The following is a 17,652-nucleotide window of genomic DNA, read 5'->3' as shown; positions in this document are numbered from 1 at the left end:
ACCCATCCCTTGTATGGTTGAGGAGCATCTCAGATTTCCCTTGCTCACTGGGGATGGTCAGATGTCCCAACAGGATTTCCTGTTCCTGCAAAGCATTTCTTGTTCTTGCAACATGTTTCTAAATATTTTAGATTTTTGAGAAATTTTAGGAATGCCAGGAGACATCCATCCCCCTGTACCTGAAATGCCATTGAAATGGGAACAAGGGCTTGAGGATTGGGGATGCATCCCATGGAAAACAAATATGGGAAAAAATAGTTACCAAACAACAAAATGTATAAACTTTAAAGCCATTTTGTTGAATTATGAAAACTTATTTCGAAAGAAAATAAAAATTCTTCTATGCTCCTATTCCTTCGCATCAAAAGAATACAACAGAAAAAGAGACACACTCACTTATTATCAAGATGTACAAGGATCTTTCCTCCCGAAAACGCTTCTTGCGTTGTTGTAACTGCGACCCTAATTGCTTGTTTCCATGATCCGCCTATTTCATTCACATCATATTCCTTTTTTTTCAAACTTGGTTCTTCCATAGGTAAGGAATATCCTGATAACAGATGGCCTACCCAAACATCTCCTTTCCTGCAGTATATCCAGAAAACAAATACTTTATAATCCTTTTTATGGAAATCACAAAACACAAAGTGAAATTACTCACAACATGTGCAAGAGAACCAAACTATTTTATGGTATCAAATGACAAGGGGAGCTAGAAAACTTCTACGGCTTGGATTTAAAGGTTAAAGAATTAATCATAGTTAAATGAGTTTTCTTTAAAAGTGTTGCACATTATATTTCTAAGACAGACATTTATTCCAATGCAAGCAATAAACCACCCACTACTGGCCCTTGAGGTCATATTTTCTATTTTCAACATTAATTTTCACTTATTTGGTACGAAACAATCAATGATTTTAATTTGAGCAACAAGGCTACATTTCAGACTTAATGTTTTTAGGAGCCTGATAAAGGGATTCACCATGATTCACATGTGCTTGTCTTGTCAAGCTCCATTAGCCTTAAAATAGTTGAGCTTGTGAGATTTAGTTAAATTTGCCAAGACTGGACAACCTTGCAATTACTTGACAAAGTCCCCAAAACATGAGGTAATTAACGTATTCTAGATGCTCAAAATGTCTCTGGGTTAGGCCCTTCCCACTTCTCAGATCACCTTGCCTCCCACTTCAGGCAACACCCTAAAAAAAAAAAGCATAACAACTATAACAACTGTCACTACACATATCTGACATCGCCTTCATGTTGAGACATCTTGAACCATCCTACAAACAAAAGAACAGCCATAACAACAGGTGCATGTATCTTGTTTAAGTTTCATGAAAAGTGGAGGAGGACCTGAAACCCAAATCCACCAAGGGCTGAACCCTAAGATTACAAGGAAGAAAGATTTGCAGCCAAGCTATCTTTCCACATTTTGATTCTTTGATTGCATGCTTCATTTCTTTCGCTTGATTTTAATTTTTATTACTTATAAGTTGTGTTTTTCTAGAACTGCAAATGAAAATGATACTGATTTGTTTATTTTTAGTTATTCATTGTTTGAATGTTGCATAATAATTCTATGTATCAATTCAATTTTTTTCCACTTGAAATGTGTTGAACATTCATTTTGTGAATTGCTTAAGTTCTGTTTTTGTTTCATTTTCATTTTCGAACACAAGATGAGTTTCAAGAGTGATGGAACAAATTCAAGAAATATAAAATGAAAGTCATCATGGGGACTAAGTTCTTGGCACTCAAACTGAAAGTGCATTTATATTTAATCAAACCACCAGCAATGTTGGCCAGGTAACCATTCAAGAAAAGAGTCCAAAACATACAGTTTGCAACAGTTCTTGACACAAACAAGAAAAGTAATAAAAGAGAGAGTTGGCATAAAAAATGCATATATCCGACAATAATTGAAAGGGCAACAATAAAAAGGCTAATGCACAATTTCAGCATTCACTACATTTGAGGAGAGCGCTGGAATGTTGAAGTTGTGTGATGTTACTTGCTCTAGGTCCTTAAGACCATATTCTCATGTTCCTACAGTTCCAACTTTTGAGGTTGGTGTAATGGAACCCAAGGCAACAATAAAGGTCATGGATCCAAATTTTTTATATGGATAATGTGTAACAGAAGAAGAGGTAGATCTTTTGTATTCCATTTCATTTTACCAGTCTTTCTTATTACAAGGATGCTGCAATAATTAAGGATCACTATACCAAGTTCGCTTCTCTATGGTTGGAAGGTTTTGGCTTGGATGGATACACACGTACACTTGCCATGACATGGGAAAACCCACCAATGTGGTGGCAGTTATATGGGAATTCGATTTTGCTAAATTCATTGTCATTTCTCTCGTTGCACAGGTGAATAGAGCTTCTATTGCTCAGGAAATTAGTTTACATATAGCTTTATCTACTCTTCTAAGAGGAATAGGTAAAGTTTGGGCTTTATAAGAGTGAAGAAGTTAATTGATAAAATGCAGAGAGCTCAAGGACCCAAGGCAGGTTGAGAAGAACCAAGAGATGCATCGAGGATTGGTTGAGGCCCCCTTCCAGAATTAGTCCAAGGGTTTGTATGATAAGGAGCTTTCGGGAGGATATTTATTTGATGAAAACTCCAAGCTTTTGAGCTTATAATTGTGACTTCTGAGACAATAAGTTATCATAGATCAATGATCATATTAAAGCTATAATGTAATGTCCCCTTCTGCCGAGTGATCACCTAGAGGAGATTATTAGCCTATTTCACCCCCCTGGGCTAATTAGATAGATGCAACGGAATAAATAAATTAATTAAATTTTAAATAGTCCTAGGGCCTTGGGATATTTATATTTATTTAATTAGAAAATGCTCGTGTTTTATAAATAAAGTGACTCTTTAATGATGTCATTGAATATATGGTAAAGTCAATTTTGGAGGGAACGGTAGACAAACGATTACTTTCGAAAAGGAAAAGAAATATAAAAAGAGGAAAAGTGCAATGAAGATTCATACTTGACTTGTTATTTTGAAAGAAACTTCTCCTTGAGAGTTTGAAAGCTACAATTTGCAGGTTCAATAAACCCTAGAGGTTTTGGCTATTTGAATAAAAACCCAGATCAACTCCCTTTGAAAATTTATCTCAGGGTTCACAATTGCACATTAATGATCAGTTTTCATGGAGATTCGATGATCCATCTTGCAAGTCTTTCAAGGGTTTGATATTGTTTGTATAGAGACATTCTAGTTATGTTTTACATTATGGAATTATGCATTTTCTGATTTGTGATAGCAGTATGTGTGTGTAAACAGCAATACGTTTCTATATTGAAAGAATACCCATTGGCTTTTTTAGATTGTTTGTACCTCATTGATTAATTTCCTTGGAAATCTATATCATATATTTATCGTAAAGGGTGAACGGATAGTTATTGCATTCAGAGACTAGAATATGACACAGAACATGATAGTACTTTATTCATATAAGCAGAATATACAATCACGAGTACAATAATGATGATCCATAGTTCAATCGAATGATATACATATATATCCTGAAGGGGTGACTCAATCGTCACGCAACCTTTCGGATACTAACTAATCCTGTCGGCTGTGTTATACTTTGCCAATAACATCATCCCCCCCAAAATAAAAGTAGTCTTTGGACGACAAAATAGAGACAACTACGTACATCAAAACAAGACTAAGAAGAAGAAAGGTGCATCCCTGGTGGTGCGGGTGTAGTAGCCTTCAACTGTGCTCGTAACTCATGCACCTGCTGGGTCCAAGTGTTCAGATTCGCCTCAGCTTGCATCTAAATCTCTAAAGCTCTCTTCATCATCTCTGCTATATTCCCGAGCTCCACCTCTTTTGCATCTAACTCCATCTGTAGCTGACTGTTTGCTTGCTTTGCTTCGTCAAGCTGAGATAAAAATGTTGCCTTCTCTAATTCCCTTGTTGTCAGGAAAACAAGTAGTTAGACGATTGGTTCATCTGAGAAAGTTAGACAGATGCGACGGTTCGCTTAGCTTCCCCTCGGACACTATATGTATGCATTTCTCTCTTGGAATAGGACACGCTTGTATGGAGAAAACTTGAATGTAGCAATCAGTTGATGAATACAATGTTGTTATATTCTCTTTATATCCATTGTTGAGTTCTTCACTTAGGTGTGCAATTATCTTTGTTAACCCATGAGGGAAAACATTTGGTGTTGTTGCCCATCGAATCTAGGAAGTGATGAAATGAGTGGATAAATGGGATTACCACTTGAGGAGAATGGGAATTTGAGGACCAATGTCGAAGGCATTACAAAACTCTTTGAAGGGGAACATGCTCTGACAATTGACTTCCTTGTTTCACTTCACACAGTGATCGAAACTTTTGTACAAAGGGAAGCCATACGAGGAGAAGTTGACAAAAACCTTGTGTGGGATGTGCTCAACATTAGCCCTATGGCGAATAGATGTTGCATCAACTACCTCGTCTATTGGTGCAAGCAACCATAGCACAAAGGAACTGAAGGGAGGAAGTAGAGCATGAGTAGCACCGACAAGTCCTCCGAAACATTGCCAAACGTAACCGCCGCGAGGAGGAAGAGAGCGATGGCGCTCAACGAAGAACAAACCCATGAGCTTTAGGCCTCAGGGATAAGAATAAAGAACACTGAAAAGTTCATAATAATGAGATCACAAAGTTGATCTGTTGTATACAAATATGAATCAATAAAAGTGTTCTATGTTTTGTTTTAAGATGATTATAATATTTGATTAGATTGATGCCAAATCAATTAAACAAAGATAAGAATAAGAAGCAATAGCTGAATGCCTTAGAAGCCACACATGATGCTTTAATTTTTGCCTAGGAAGTAGTATGCCGACGAAGGTTTAGGCAACTCGCCAAAGGACAGCCAGCCGATGGGTTAACCCAAGGAGATCACGAAGGTGGTACTGAAGATAACCGTGGGGGTGTTACGGAAGAGGCAACAACAGAAGGGGAAGACTACTGTTCGCCAGAATCTAGGAGAGTAAGAAGTAGGGAGTCACTTGTGGAAGCGAGGCAAAGGCTAAATTTGATTGAAAAAATGAGGGAATAGTTTCTCAACTTGTCCATCATGCCACGGACGAAAAAACAAGGAGCAGAAGGGAAGAAGGAACCGACACGATTGAAGGTGTTGAGGCAACACAAGCACACGACAACCCTTGTTTAGTCCTCACCAAGACTCACAGTTTGACTCTTGAACGCCAAACGTGAGAAGTCAGTTTGGTAGTTGAAATTTGGGATTCATCCCTATTACACCCTTGAACAATATAGGCAATGTGGGTGGCCAGACACAAACCCCACAAAGGGTACAACCAGTGGTGATGGCCACAAATAAGCAAAAATTGCCCAAATTCACGGGTTAGGCAAACGAGGATTCTATCCAGCATTGCCAGACTTGCGAAACCAAATGGACGGCTAGCAAAGTCACCAATGAGGACGAGTGGGTCAAGTAGTTCCCTGTCATATTGAGAGAAGGAGCCATTGATTGGTACTCCGATATAGACAATACTCACATGACAACATGGACAAATGTAAAGAAAGAATTTCAAGTTGAGTTCAAATTACTGAGAGATGATAATGAGATCCTTTCTGAAATCTATAGCATGAAGCAAGCAAAGAATGAATCTGTTAGGGCCTACTGGTGACATCTGAAGGAGTTGATTGGAAAGATGGCATCTGCCCCAGCTGACAAACTGAAGAAGCAGTGGTTCATCGAAGGACTAAAGGCCTCCATCCGAAAGAAGATGAAGATCGTACCTTCGACATCGTACGATAATGTGTATAATTGTGCAATATACCTGGAAAGCGAATGCAAAACCTCCAAGAAGAGTAAGTCCTCGAAGGACTCATCCTTCGAGGGAAGTAGCAATGATGAATCCACCAGGAAAGTCCATGCTTTACAGATAGATCTCTAGAGAATGATGACGTTACTTAAGACATCGAAGGGAGCACCGAGTAAAATTGAGGAGGACGAGGTGTGGTGTATGGATTGCAAGGAAGCCAGGCATACTAAGGGTTCGTGTTTGAAGAAATCCTTCTGCGACATCTGTCAAATTGTGGGACATTCCGCGAAAGAATGCCCCTATAATCTGAGGGCCAGGAATCAACAAGTGTTGTTCATGCAAAAACAACCTTCCACATTTGAAACGGGAGGCCAACAAAACAATAACAATACTGCATCATTCAGCGGCTCCAGAACCATTGACGAGGAGGCAAAGGAAACAATAATAACAACCACCCTCGGATCTAGTATGATGCGAAGGGGAGGCCGATGGTTCAATGCAGGAATTGCAATCAGTGGGGACACTTCGACAGGTACTGCCAAAAGGAGGAGACTTCACAAAAGTTGTGTAGGTGGTGCGGACCAAAAGACCATGAGGCCAACTATCCCAAGCCTCCCTACAACCTCCTTGATGTGGAGAAAGGAGACACAGAGGAGAACATTCTGACGATTACAAGGGCACAAGTGAAAAAGGCCACCTACCCAGACCCTCGTACGGAAAAGAAAAGTCTACTCGAGGCGAAGGCCGAGATTGAGAAAGAATTACATGTTTGAAGGGACCTAGGAGACACCTCTAGCACTTCTACTCGAGCCATAGCAAAGCAAAACATTTTAAGGCAAATGTTGCAGTTAGAAGTACCTGTGAAGGTTCAGGATCCCATGGAAACGATGCCACATTTAAAAGCAGCCCTTTTTAGTAGCTTGTTTAGTAGCTCAATGGTCCCAACAAGTACAATGGAACGAACAAAGGTTCTTGGTGGCTTTGCGGAAGACTCGATGACGTTGGCTATAAACAACAAGCGAAACCCTATAGTAGTGGAGATGGGTATCCTCGGCGCCATCCTCACCAACACGATCGTGGATGGTAGGTCAGGGGTGAATGTTCTACCCGAGGACACCAAGAAGAGTTGAGAAAAGCTGACGTTGTGGTCGTCGACCTTCAACTTACTCAGGGCTGATCAACATGGCATCAAAACCCTAGGAACCTTGTTGGTGCAATAGGTAACCATCAGTACACAACCATTCATTTTGGACCTCATGGTGATTTCCCTCACTTAGAAAGGATACGATGCCATCCTAGGAAGAGGGTGGTTGGTGACCGCCAAGGCAAACCAAAACTGGAAAAATAATACCTTGTCATTCGAGAAGGGGGGAAGAAAATTTGTAATAGATCTCAAAACCCAGATGGTTGGCGAAGAAATGACATCCTCATCAGATTCTGAATCTGACAACAGGGGAGACGAAGGGAAGAGGAGCATGGAGCCTAATGACGAAAGGGTATTCAAGTTGGAAGAGGACACAGATTCCATGGATGGCTTATTTCATTGGCAAATGAATGATTATAAACTATTCCCTTCGTTATGTAATGTGGTTGAAATCGAAGAAGATACCAATGAGTTCCCTCAGGAATACAAAGAGTATAAAGAAGGCAAAGCACAGGTCGAGGACAGTCCTACCCACCAATTTCCTAGGGATGAGCGAATCCAATACAAGGAGGCAAAGCTGAAGGAGATAAACCTCAGAGATGAGAACCCAAAGACCATCCTAATGGGGGATGATTGGGACCTGATGTTAAAAATGATAGCATCCAAAATCTTTAAGGAGTATGATGTCTTTGCTTGGACATACAAGGACCTGAAGGGTATACCTCTGGAGCTATGCGTACACCGAATTTCCTTGATCCCCAGAGCCCAACCTGTACGAAAAAGGCTGTATAGGATGAATAAGAATTACGCCACAAGGGTAGAAGTCAAGATTGAACGAATGTTGGACGCGGGTATTATCTTTTAGGTCGACGCGAGTGAATGGGTCTCACCCATTGTGATCTCTCTAAAGAAGGAAGCAAACCAAATCCGCACTTGTGTGGATTTTCGATATCTTAACGCAGTAGCCATTAAAGACCCGTTTCACATTCCGTTCATAGCATATTGGAGGAGGTAGTCGGATACAAAATTTACTCGTTCATGGATGGGTTCTCCGGATATAACTAGATATCCATTGCGGAAGAAGACAAACTGAAAACCACCTTCATAGTGGAGGACTAAGTATATGTTTACAATCGAATGCCCTTTGGCTTTTGTAATGCATCGGCGACTTTCTAGTGGATTATCTTACACGTCTTTGATAAGATGTCTACGGGGAACTTTAAAGCATTCTTGGATGACTAGTCCATATTCAGCGGTCAAGACAAGCTCATTGCAGCCTTGGGGGAGTGCATGGAAAGGTGTCGGCGAGCTTGTTTAACACTTAACCCCAAGAAAAGTCAGTTTATGGTTCGACAAGGGAAGTTGCTCGAGCACATAGTGTGCAAAGAAGGATTAAAAAGGAATCCTAATAAGGCACCTAATAAGGTACAAGCGATAGTGGAAATGAAAGCTCCCATAGACGTAATTAGCGTCAAATCTTTCCTTGGCCACATCGGATCTTACCGACGGTTCATCAAAAACTTCGCACAAATTTCATATCCAATGGATAGGCTCACAAGGAAGGGGGAACTGTACACTTGGAAGGGAGAACAAGAGAAGGCCTTCAGGGATTTGAAAACAAGGTTGTTAGCAGCCTCTATTCTTGCATTTCCAAATTGGAACAAAGAATTCCATGTACATGTCGACACATCAAATTATACCATCAAAGCCACCTTGGCTCAGGAAGGGGCACATGACTTGATCACCCAATATACTTTACAAGTAGGTTGTTGTCGAATGCTGAGAAGAACTATAGCACCATGGAATGGGAGGCCCTCAGAATGGTTTATTCGGTCCAGAAGTTCAAACACTATTTACTGGCAACGTCATTTACTTCTGTGGACCACCAGGCCCTTATGCACCTAGTTAACAAACCGATTATTCAAGGTAGGGTGAGCCGATGGCTCTTCTTACTCTAGGAGTTTATGTTCACGATTGTTGTGTGGCCAGGCCGTAGCCATGTTATTGTAGACCAATTGTCATAGATCAAGTTTGGTGAACCTCCGATTGGGGTAAATGAGGACTTTGTAGATTCCCATCTATTCCATATTGCCATACTCCCGAAATGGTATACGAGTATAGGGGAGTACCAGTCCACAGCTTAGTTCCCTCTGGACATGCCCCCAAGCAAGCGAAGGAAGTTGGTCCTCAGGAGTCAGACTTTCCAACTAATTAATGGACCGTTGTATAAAATGGGCCAAGCCAAGTCCTAAGGCGATGCGTGATGGAGGAAGTACTGAATGTGCTTCAGGAAATCCACAAAGGACCTGCAAGAGGACACATGGGTTCCGATACAACGACAAGAAAAGTGCTCTTAGTAGGCCTATGGTGGCCAACTTTGTACAATGATGCGAGAGAATGGATGGTCGGATGTGATACATGCCAACGGGTGGGGAAGCCCCTCAAATAGGATTTTATGCCTCTCAACCCTTCTCATGCCTAGGAGTTATTTGAGAGATGGGAACTCAACTTCGTCGAACCTTTAAAGGCTAGTCGTACTCGATGATGTCAATATATTGTAGTTGCCACAGAATATGTAACGAAATGGGTCGAAGCACGTGCATTGACAGATAACTCGACACTAAGTACTGTGAAGTTCATTTACGAAAAGATCATAACAAGATATGGCATCCCAATTCAATTGACATGCGACAAAGGTGGTCATTTCGTGAATCATGTCATTAAGCTATTGACCACAAAATTAAAAAAAATTCATACATTGTCGAGCCCATATTATCCTCGGGTGAATGGTCAAGTAGAGGCGACTAATAAAATCATAGTGAGCGTCATCTATAAGTCTTGTGGGGTTGAAGGTGAAGACTGGGAAGAGAAATTACCTTCGATGTTGTGGGCCTATTGGACTTCTTACAAGGTGACCACGGGACAGATACCCTTTCAATTGATATACAGACAAGAGTTAGTGGTTCCTGCAGAATTCATGGTTCCAATTGAATGGAGGAATTTATGACTACAGTATTGTACATTTTACATGCCCCACCATGCCATTGGGCTATTTTTAGAAGCTGCACTTCATCAAATTCCAACTAATGTATTCGAGGTCCTGCCGAAAGGCAAGTTAGCGCAGGGAGAACCCCTAGTATTTTATTGGCGACACTTGGACATTGGGAGCGCAATAGCTAGCCATAAGAGAGTGATGCAAGGATTTGTTGTGAGGTTTTCACACCATCGCCCCAAAATTTTGGGGACCCCCCTTTTTTGATTGCCTCAGCAAATTTTTGGATTGTCCAACAATTTTGATTTTTCAAGAATTTTGAGCCTTGGACACTTTCAGGCCAATGGGAGAGACTTAGCTTATTTTCATCTGATTTTTTTTAACTTGATTTTCTAGAGCCATCAATTATGTCCTTAGGCCGAACAAATTTCAAAGTTAATTCCAACTTGGCAGGAGAAAATTGTGAATTTTGTACTTAGACATTTTCTTTTGAAAATTTGGATAATTTTCAAAAAATGAAATTTTTGTTAAATTTGGTCTTTTGGAAAATCTTAATTATGTTTTGGTGAAGAAAATTATTTTTTGTGATGGTGAAGTCAAATTGCAAAATCGATTTTTAGGCTCTAGAGAAATAATTGTGTTAAAATGCTAAAATTGTTTAGCAAAATCGATTTGAATTAAAACTGCAAAGTTTGGCTTTAAATGGATTAAATTGCCTTGAAAACTTTTTTGCCATTTAATAAAATTAGTAATTTAATATTGAAAAAATGGCTTTTGATTAGCCAAAATCCGATTTTAATGACGTATTAATTACTAAATCCTCATTAAATGGAAGCATTTCACATCTCCAAGCCATTGTTTAATTTTTTTTTGCAAATTGAAACTAATTGGCAATTAAAAAAAGCAAATTTCATTTTGGCAAAATTAATATTTAGCTAAATATTTAATTGTGGGTCATAATTTTGCATTAATTATTTGTTTTTCTTTCTCCCAGGGTCCAAGTCGGCTAGCTTGGGGGGAGTAAGAAAGTTGGGTATAAGAGGAGGCCTCTCTCCCATTTCCTCCTCACTTCTCCTTCTCAAGGTGTTGGCGATTTTGCAAGAGCAGATTTGCACTCTTCTTGCTTGGCGAAATTTGTGGGAGCTGAATTTTGTGGGGGCCGAAATTTGTGGAAGATAAAATTTCTGATTTTTGCAAGAAGCTGCGATTTTTGGCCCTAGGTTGCGCAATTTTATTTGGAGGTGAATTACATGGTAAATTTCTGATTTGCAAGTGGATTTGAAGTTCTTGAGGTCTAGTCCTAATTCTGAAAAGTCGCTGTACAATTATTGGTTAAGGTGAATTTTAATCATTTAGAGTTGAAAGGGGTCCTTAAGCTGACATCCTTCTTTTGTTCTAGTCTAAGGATTGCTTCGCTTGGTTCTACTTGCCTTCTGGTCCACCACTCTACCATCCCGTAATAGGGCGACGAGTATGGAGGATGTTAGTGCAAGTAAGAATTCCAAGCGGACAAACACTAAGAAAGACAAAGAGGATTTGATGCCCAAAACACCCTTCTCGAAAATGAAGCGAATAACAGACATCAATATCGATACAGTGGACATGATACGGATGAAGGACAGACTAAAGGAAGGACAATCCCCCTTGGCAAAGAGGATATCAATAAGACAGATTTTGGATTGAGGTTGGATGAGTTAGGAAAGGTTTCTATCAAGAAGAAGCATTTGGGCACCCTTTCCTCTCCCAATGCTTTTTTTTAGATTTGTGAAAGAATATGAGGACCATGAAAAGATACTACAAGCAGCAAGCAGGGTGGTGAAGTCAGCGGAACTCAGGGCGAAGCACACACCTTGTCCTCCTATGGAAGAAGTTAATGAAAGGCTAGCTAAGTTCATTGCCTTAGCTAAGAAAATGAAAGAAAAGGGAAGATTTATATTAGAAGATCATTTGATGTAAGCCCAAGTGGCAATTTCTCTTTCTTCTAGAATAGGACAAGTGTCTATTTCTGATTGGCCACCATTTTGGTGCCTTCTCATTGGTTGCCACTTTTTGCACTTTTTCATTGGTCCATTAATGAGGTGGCAGCTTCTCATTGGTCGATGGGGTGGCAAACCTAATTAGGGTTTTTAGGATCCAATCTAGATCGTTGATCTTGTTTTGATCTCCACCATCCGTTGTATTTCTGGCCCCTATATAAGGCCATTTGCTCTCATCTGTAAAGTGTTGGAGAAATTGTTGCAAAGATAATACCAAAATTGCTCTCTTTTTCATTGTTGTGATTTGCATGGTGATTAAGAACATTGGGTATTATTGCATGTTTTCTACTTCCACTTAGTTAGATTTCCTTTCAAGTTGTTGAAGCAAATTTCATTTCAAGTTGTTTAAGTGAGTAAAGTAGATGGATAGTTGTATGGTAGCATTGGTAAATGTTTGATAGGGATCAATACTAGACCACTAGCATCCTAGCGGCTGGTTGGGAAGCTTTGTGTGGTAAACTAGTTTATTATTCCTTTGATTCATTGCACCTGTGGAAGTGAGGCCGTTGGTCAGCTCTCATTAGGTTCGATCCCAGTCCATTTGCTAGTCTTCCATCCATAGGAGTAAGAATAGGATAGCAAGTAATTTAGGACTTGGAATTTAGGAGAAGAAAGTTAGGAAAACACCAGTAGAAAGAACCATTCACCCTCCACCACCATCACTTTCCATCAACATCATTTAGCTTTCACAAACCCATCACCATCACCATCATTCCACCAAAGTCCAAGTCATCCTTGAATGAATAGTGTAAGGCCACCTATGTGATTACCAACAAATCACATCGATAAAACTGAGCAAGTATCCACAAGAGTAAGGAACATTGGAGTTATTCTCATATCCCATGAGCAATAACTTTTCAAGAGAGGAATTGTATGTTTGATACTCCATATCAAATGTTCAATTGTTAATATGTTATGTAAGTGATACAAAACTCGCAACAACAAGACTGAGCACAGGTGACACTAATAGTGGCCATGAAGATACTACGGAGAGTGAGGAGACTACTTCAGAGAGTGATAGCTCTCAAGCCAAGGATGAGATAGAGGTGACCTAGACTGTGTCTCTGCCTAAGTCATTGTCCGCATCACTTCTATTATCCATGACAACACACTTGACACCCACCACTGCCACTTCTTCCATTCCACCATTTGGCAAAGGAGGCTACATATTGTTATGACACCTACTCCGACCGACACAAAGATTGAGAAGGTGATGGGAACAGAGATAGTTGATATGCCCTCCCAGGTAGCTGAGAGTCAGATAGTTGACGTTGTCTGTGACCAGTCTAGCCTAGATGTTGTGATGGAAATACACCAGGTAGAGGCAGAAGAGAGCGGCCTTCCCAAGCCCCACGTCAAATTAGAGGTCATTGGCATTGAGGCAGTCGTAACAATTGCTTCTACCCTATTAGCAGAACTAGAGAGAGTGGCACAATCGACCCAACCAGAGATGGCAGATGTCCAGGTGATGGAGCGGGCCAGTATGTTCTTGAGATGACAATTTTGACTCACTCTTGCTGACGTCGGTCCCTGACTTTAGTCCCCACGACGGGAAGAGGGTTTGAGTAGAGCACCAATAGCCGCACCACAGGAAGAGAGTCAACTATCCAAGGATGCACCAAATGAGGAGGTTGCACTGGAAGTGGAAGTTGCTGCCACGAGAGGCATGGAGATTGATTTAGACCAGCAGATTGGGCAGGAGGAGGACGAGGAGAGTTTTTCCTATGGGTCGAATGAGGAGAGATCTAGGGTATACATTAGAGCTCTAGAGAATGTGTTGGAAAGAGGTCGGGTGATTGGACAACATGCCTTGACTAGAACATGAAAACTGCAATTGAAATGGGCCTACATAAGGCGAACATGCCCTAAGCAGTTCCACTCTTGCTTTGAGGCAAGAGGGTAGCTAGAAGTAGAGTCGTCAGAGATGCTGGTAGACTGGGCTACAAAATTCGAGTTGGGACTAGTCACCAACATCATGGAGAGGCTTGCACATGAGATAGTAGTGCTGTATAAAGACTCCTACCATACTTAGTAGGGTGCGGAGGCAAACAAAGTGGTGGCTAAGAGGTCCAGAGAGGTCAAGGTGAAGGTTTGAGAGGAGCTAGCTACTCATTTAGCTAGCCAACAGGAAGCTTGGGCAGCAAAGCAAGCAACACTCTTACAGGATAAGAAGCAGGCAGAAAAGGGGCTAGAAGAGAAATAATCTATGTTAACCCACGAGGGAAAACATCCCTTTCCCATTTAACTACCTCCAACTGGGAAATGAGTGTTGCTTGCTCTGACTCCCAAGTTGATTGCTACATAGCCAAACTGGCTTCTACAACCACGAATCGAGTAGTTGTCTCCTCCCGAGCCCTCTTTGCTATTATCTGATCTGCTTAACTCTTCCATAGAGCATAATAGGCATCTCGATACACCTCTACTATCTCCCAGGTAAGGTTTTCCATTTGGCTCTCTACTACAGGCTCTCTAGCAGTTCACTCCTGCCTCATCTTCGGAATGTTCGTGTTAGGCTACCCTCGTGCCTCGAAGCATACTATAAAGGCAGCTAGACAAGCGACTTGCATGAAGGATAGAACCTGTTCCAACTCCTACACCACTGTCTCTAGTGCGTGTGCCTAAGCACAAATCACCATTTGGCGACCTCGAGTCACCATGTTAGCCAAGTGTGCCTCTACCTCCTCCCCCATGGCTGTGGATGGGCTTGATGTCGGCTAATCCTGTGTGCCCATCGTTATCTCAACTACCTCTAACATCCTCTCAGCAGTGTTATCTGTCGGAGCTGGTAGCTCAATTGTACCAATGGGGTGATTCTCCTTTTACGGAGCTATGGGATCCACCTCTTGGGACACTTCTCTCATAGGCGAGAGAACACTGGATTGCTTGTGCTATTGTTTTGATGCTAAACCTCCGACTTAGATACACACTCAAGTCCTGCGCTGTACTCGCCCTACTAGTGCCCTCACTGGTGGCCAATAACACATCTATAGTGACCACATCATCTAAACCAACTACATCCAAACGAACATGTGGTCCCCTCAAATCCTCAGGTACCTTCTCTTGCACCAATATCTCCATCACCACTTCCGCTAAAGTTGTAGGTGGAAATGGATGAACCTCTATCTGTAATGTAACTGTTGCTTTCGGAACGACTGTAGGCTCCGAGATCCAAGCAGGCAGTGGCTGAGCTGCTACAATAACGAGTCATGACTATGGGCTGTCTGAACTATCCAAAACTAGGAATATGTGTACCTATAGGGGCCAAATGAGATGTTGCTGAGAGGGCAGACCGTGGGAATGTAGCAATGTCGCTATGATTAGTTCAACCTCCTTGTCATCCTCCATATCCTCTTCCTCTTCGTTTGTCTCACTTGTATCGTCAGATGACGTCTCCTGTCGGCCGCTATTTGTATTCCCGTGTTCCGAGCCTACGTCTAACTCTTGCTTGAGTCACTTTTGCCAGACTGTGGCCTTCTGCCCGCTTGGTGTGTCTAAATGCTTCCATTGCATAATAGGGGGCTCACCTGGAGCGAGTGGGCCAGGCTTGACCTCCAACCTATCAACAGGGATCAATCGTGCTGTAGCATCGAGGAACACTCCAGTGGCATAATGGGGCATATAAAATGCCCTGTGCTACAACGTCATGAATTCATACATGCGTTCCACAAGTACTGTTGCCCAATTGTGCACCTTCATATTCATAATTTTGTTCATCATCGCTACGTGTGGAAAAGAAATATCTGACACACTACTCAATCCCGTGAGCTTGCTCTTAACCAAGTCCATCAGGCAGTGCCACTCTCCCTCTTGAATGTTGAATTTTTTCAGTCCTCTGCCTTTAGAAGTGTCCAATGCTTCCTTTTTTGGCTGAGATAGTTTTCCGCACACGAGCTCTATCAAGCATGCCTTTGCCTCGTGACTCAATTTCTTAGGTTTTTCATCAATCTTCCTACCTCCCTGTGTGTGGCCGGGTATACCAAATACCCTAGTAAAGTCTGCTGCCTTGAAGGAAATTACCAAGTCCCACCCTAGGTAGGAAAATGAGCTGGTTCTAGAAAACCTTTCATAAGTGTCTATCATTGTGCGCAAAAAGCCCTCATACTTTTGAATGCAAAAGACAAACATTCGGGTTGCCCATTCCACCCGTGCCTTTCTTATGCTGTTCTTTATTGTGTGATCATCAGTGGTTTCTTGCACTCCAACCCATTCAGACCTTCAAAAGGTATGTTCTGAGGTGTGAGATGCACTGTTACAGCCATCTGTGCTTGTGCTTGCTGTTTACCCTTCTTTTTGCTCAAGCTTGTGCCTTCTGCAACACGGACGCCTGAGGGTAATGTCTTCACATTCTTATTCATCCTCTTCCAACTGCTTCTTCCAAGCTCTTTTCCCAGCTGATTCCATAACTGTCTCCTCTTTTGTCTTTTTGTTTGTAAGAAAACAGTTAGGTTTTTTTTTTCAACCTCGGAATAACACCTCACAACTCCGTACAACTCTTTATGGCTGAAATGATACAACAATTATGCTTGGGAAGAGCTTATTTTACCATCAGTACGGTCCCTACTTGCATGAGTCTCCTTAGCCTACTGTATGAAGGTCGTATGGTGTGTACAAATGCTGTATAGCGTGCTCTTGGAATTTGTTCCCTATGATGCTTTCTGATGCCGTATAGACCTCTATCCCTTCTTTGGCTGTACGTTCTTCTCTTTAGAATGATTTTTTTTCAAATGGTCCTATGGTAGCTGTTGTCTTTGCTGGCTGTTCAAGGCCGTGTGGTAACATTCTTCTCCATATTTTTTGAGTGTTGCAACCATACAATGACTTCCTCCCCAATCCGTACGATATTGCCTCCTGTTGTTGTGTGATACTCTCCAGATTTGGTCATATGGTTTGTCTCCTCCCTTATGTCCGTACAGTAATAGTGTTCAGAGGGTCGTACGGTGGGTATGTTTTACATAATGGAATTATGCATTTTCTGATTTGTGATAGCAGTATGTGTCTGTAAACAGCAATACATTTCTATATTGAAAGAATACCCATTGGCTCATTTAGAGTCTTTGTACCTCATTGATTCATTTCCTCGGAAATCTATATCGTACATCTTGCATGATTAATCTGCACATTTGCATTTTGCAATATAACATTATGATGAAACTAAACAAAGCAAAAATCAGAACCCAAATCAGATTTAAAGCATTATCCAAGTCTGGGATACTATACTGGTATCAGTGCTGATACTCCTACCAGCCTGTTCAATTGATCAGTTACATGTGAGTTAACAACTCTTGCATGTCAATTGGAGATGACACAGGCTCTTGCATGTCAGTTTGGAGGTGACCCAAGCTCATGCATGTTTCTTTCTATCAGTACGTCTTCTATTCAAATACCTAGATATTTGCATAACAGTTTAAAGCGGTTTTATGAAGTGGGTTGATATTGCATGCTATTTTGGAGCCTTGCAATTGGACATCTGTTGCATGTCAAGTTTGAGCATTTTCTATGAGAGCCAGTGACAGAAAAAGAAGACACCAAGAGAGAGTGAGGAAAAAAGAAGCTTAATAGTGGGAGCAATGGCTTTTTGATATATCAGATCAGCTCACTGAGACTCATCTGGAGGAGACTACAAGTGTAGGTGACACTATGGGTGAGAGACAAGAAGGTAATCAG

The 17,652-nt window shown here is 41.3% G+C and overlaps 1 protein-coding gene across 1 annotated transcript in view; it reads right to left on the bottom strand.

The window, feature by feature from the left end:
• GEK1 (D-aminoacyl-tRNA deacylase) overlaps positions 1-17,652 on the bottom strand; it is a 245,223-nt gene that overhangs the window by 37,412 nt on the left and 190,159 nt on the right. The window contains exon 8 of the mRNA XM_089822632.1: positions 397-585. Coding sequence (XP_089678758.1) covers positions 397-585 — 189 coding nt within the window. The remainder of the gene's footprint in view (positions 1-396; positions 586-17,652) is intronic.

This window comes from Cupressus sempervirens, chromosome 3 (genome assembly GCF_028749045.1).
Source record: "Cupressus sempervirens isolate cs-2001-9-10 chromosome 3, ASM2874904v1, whole genome shotgun sequence".
Classification (NCBI taxonomy): domain Eukaryota; kingdom Viridiplantae; phylum Streptophyta; class Pinopsida; order Cupressales; family Cupressaceae; genus Cupressus; species Cupressus sempervirens.
This window is presented reverse-complemented; position numbering and strand designations above follow the sequence as displayed.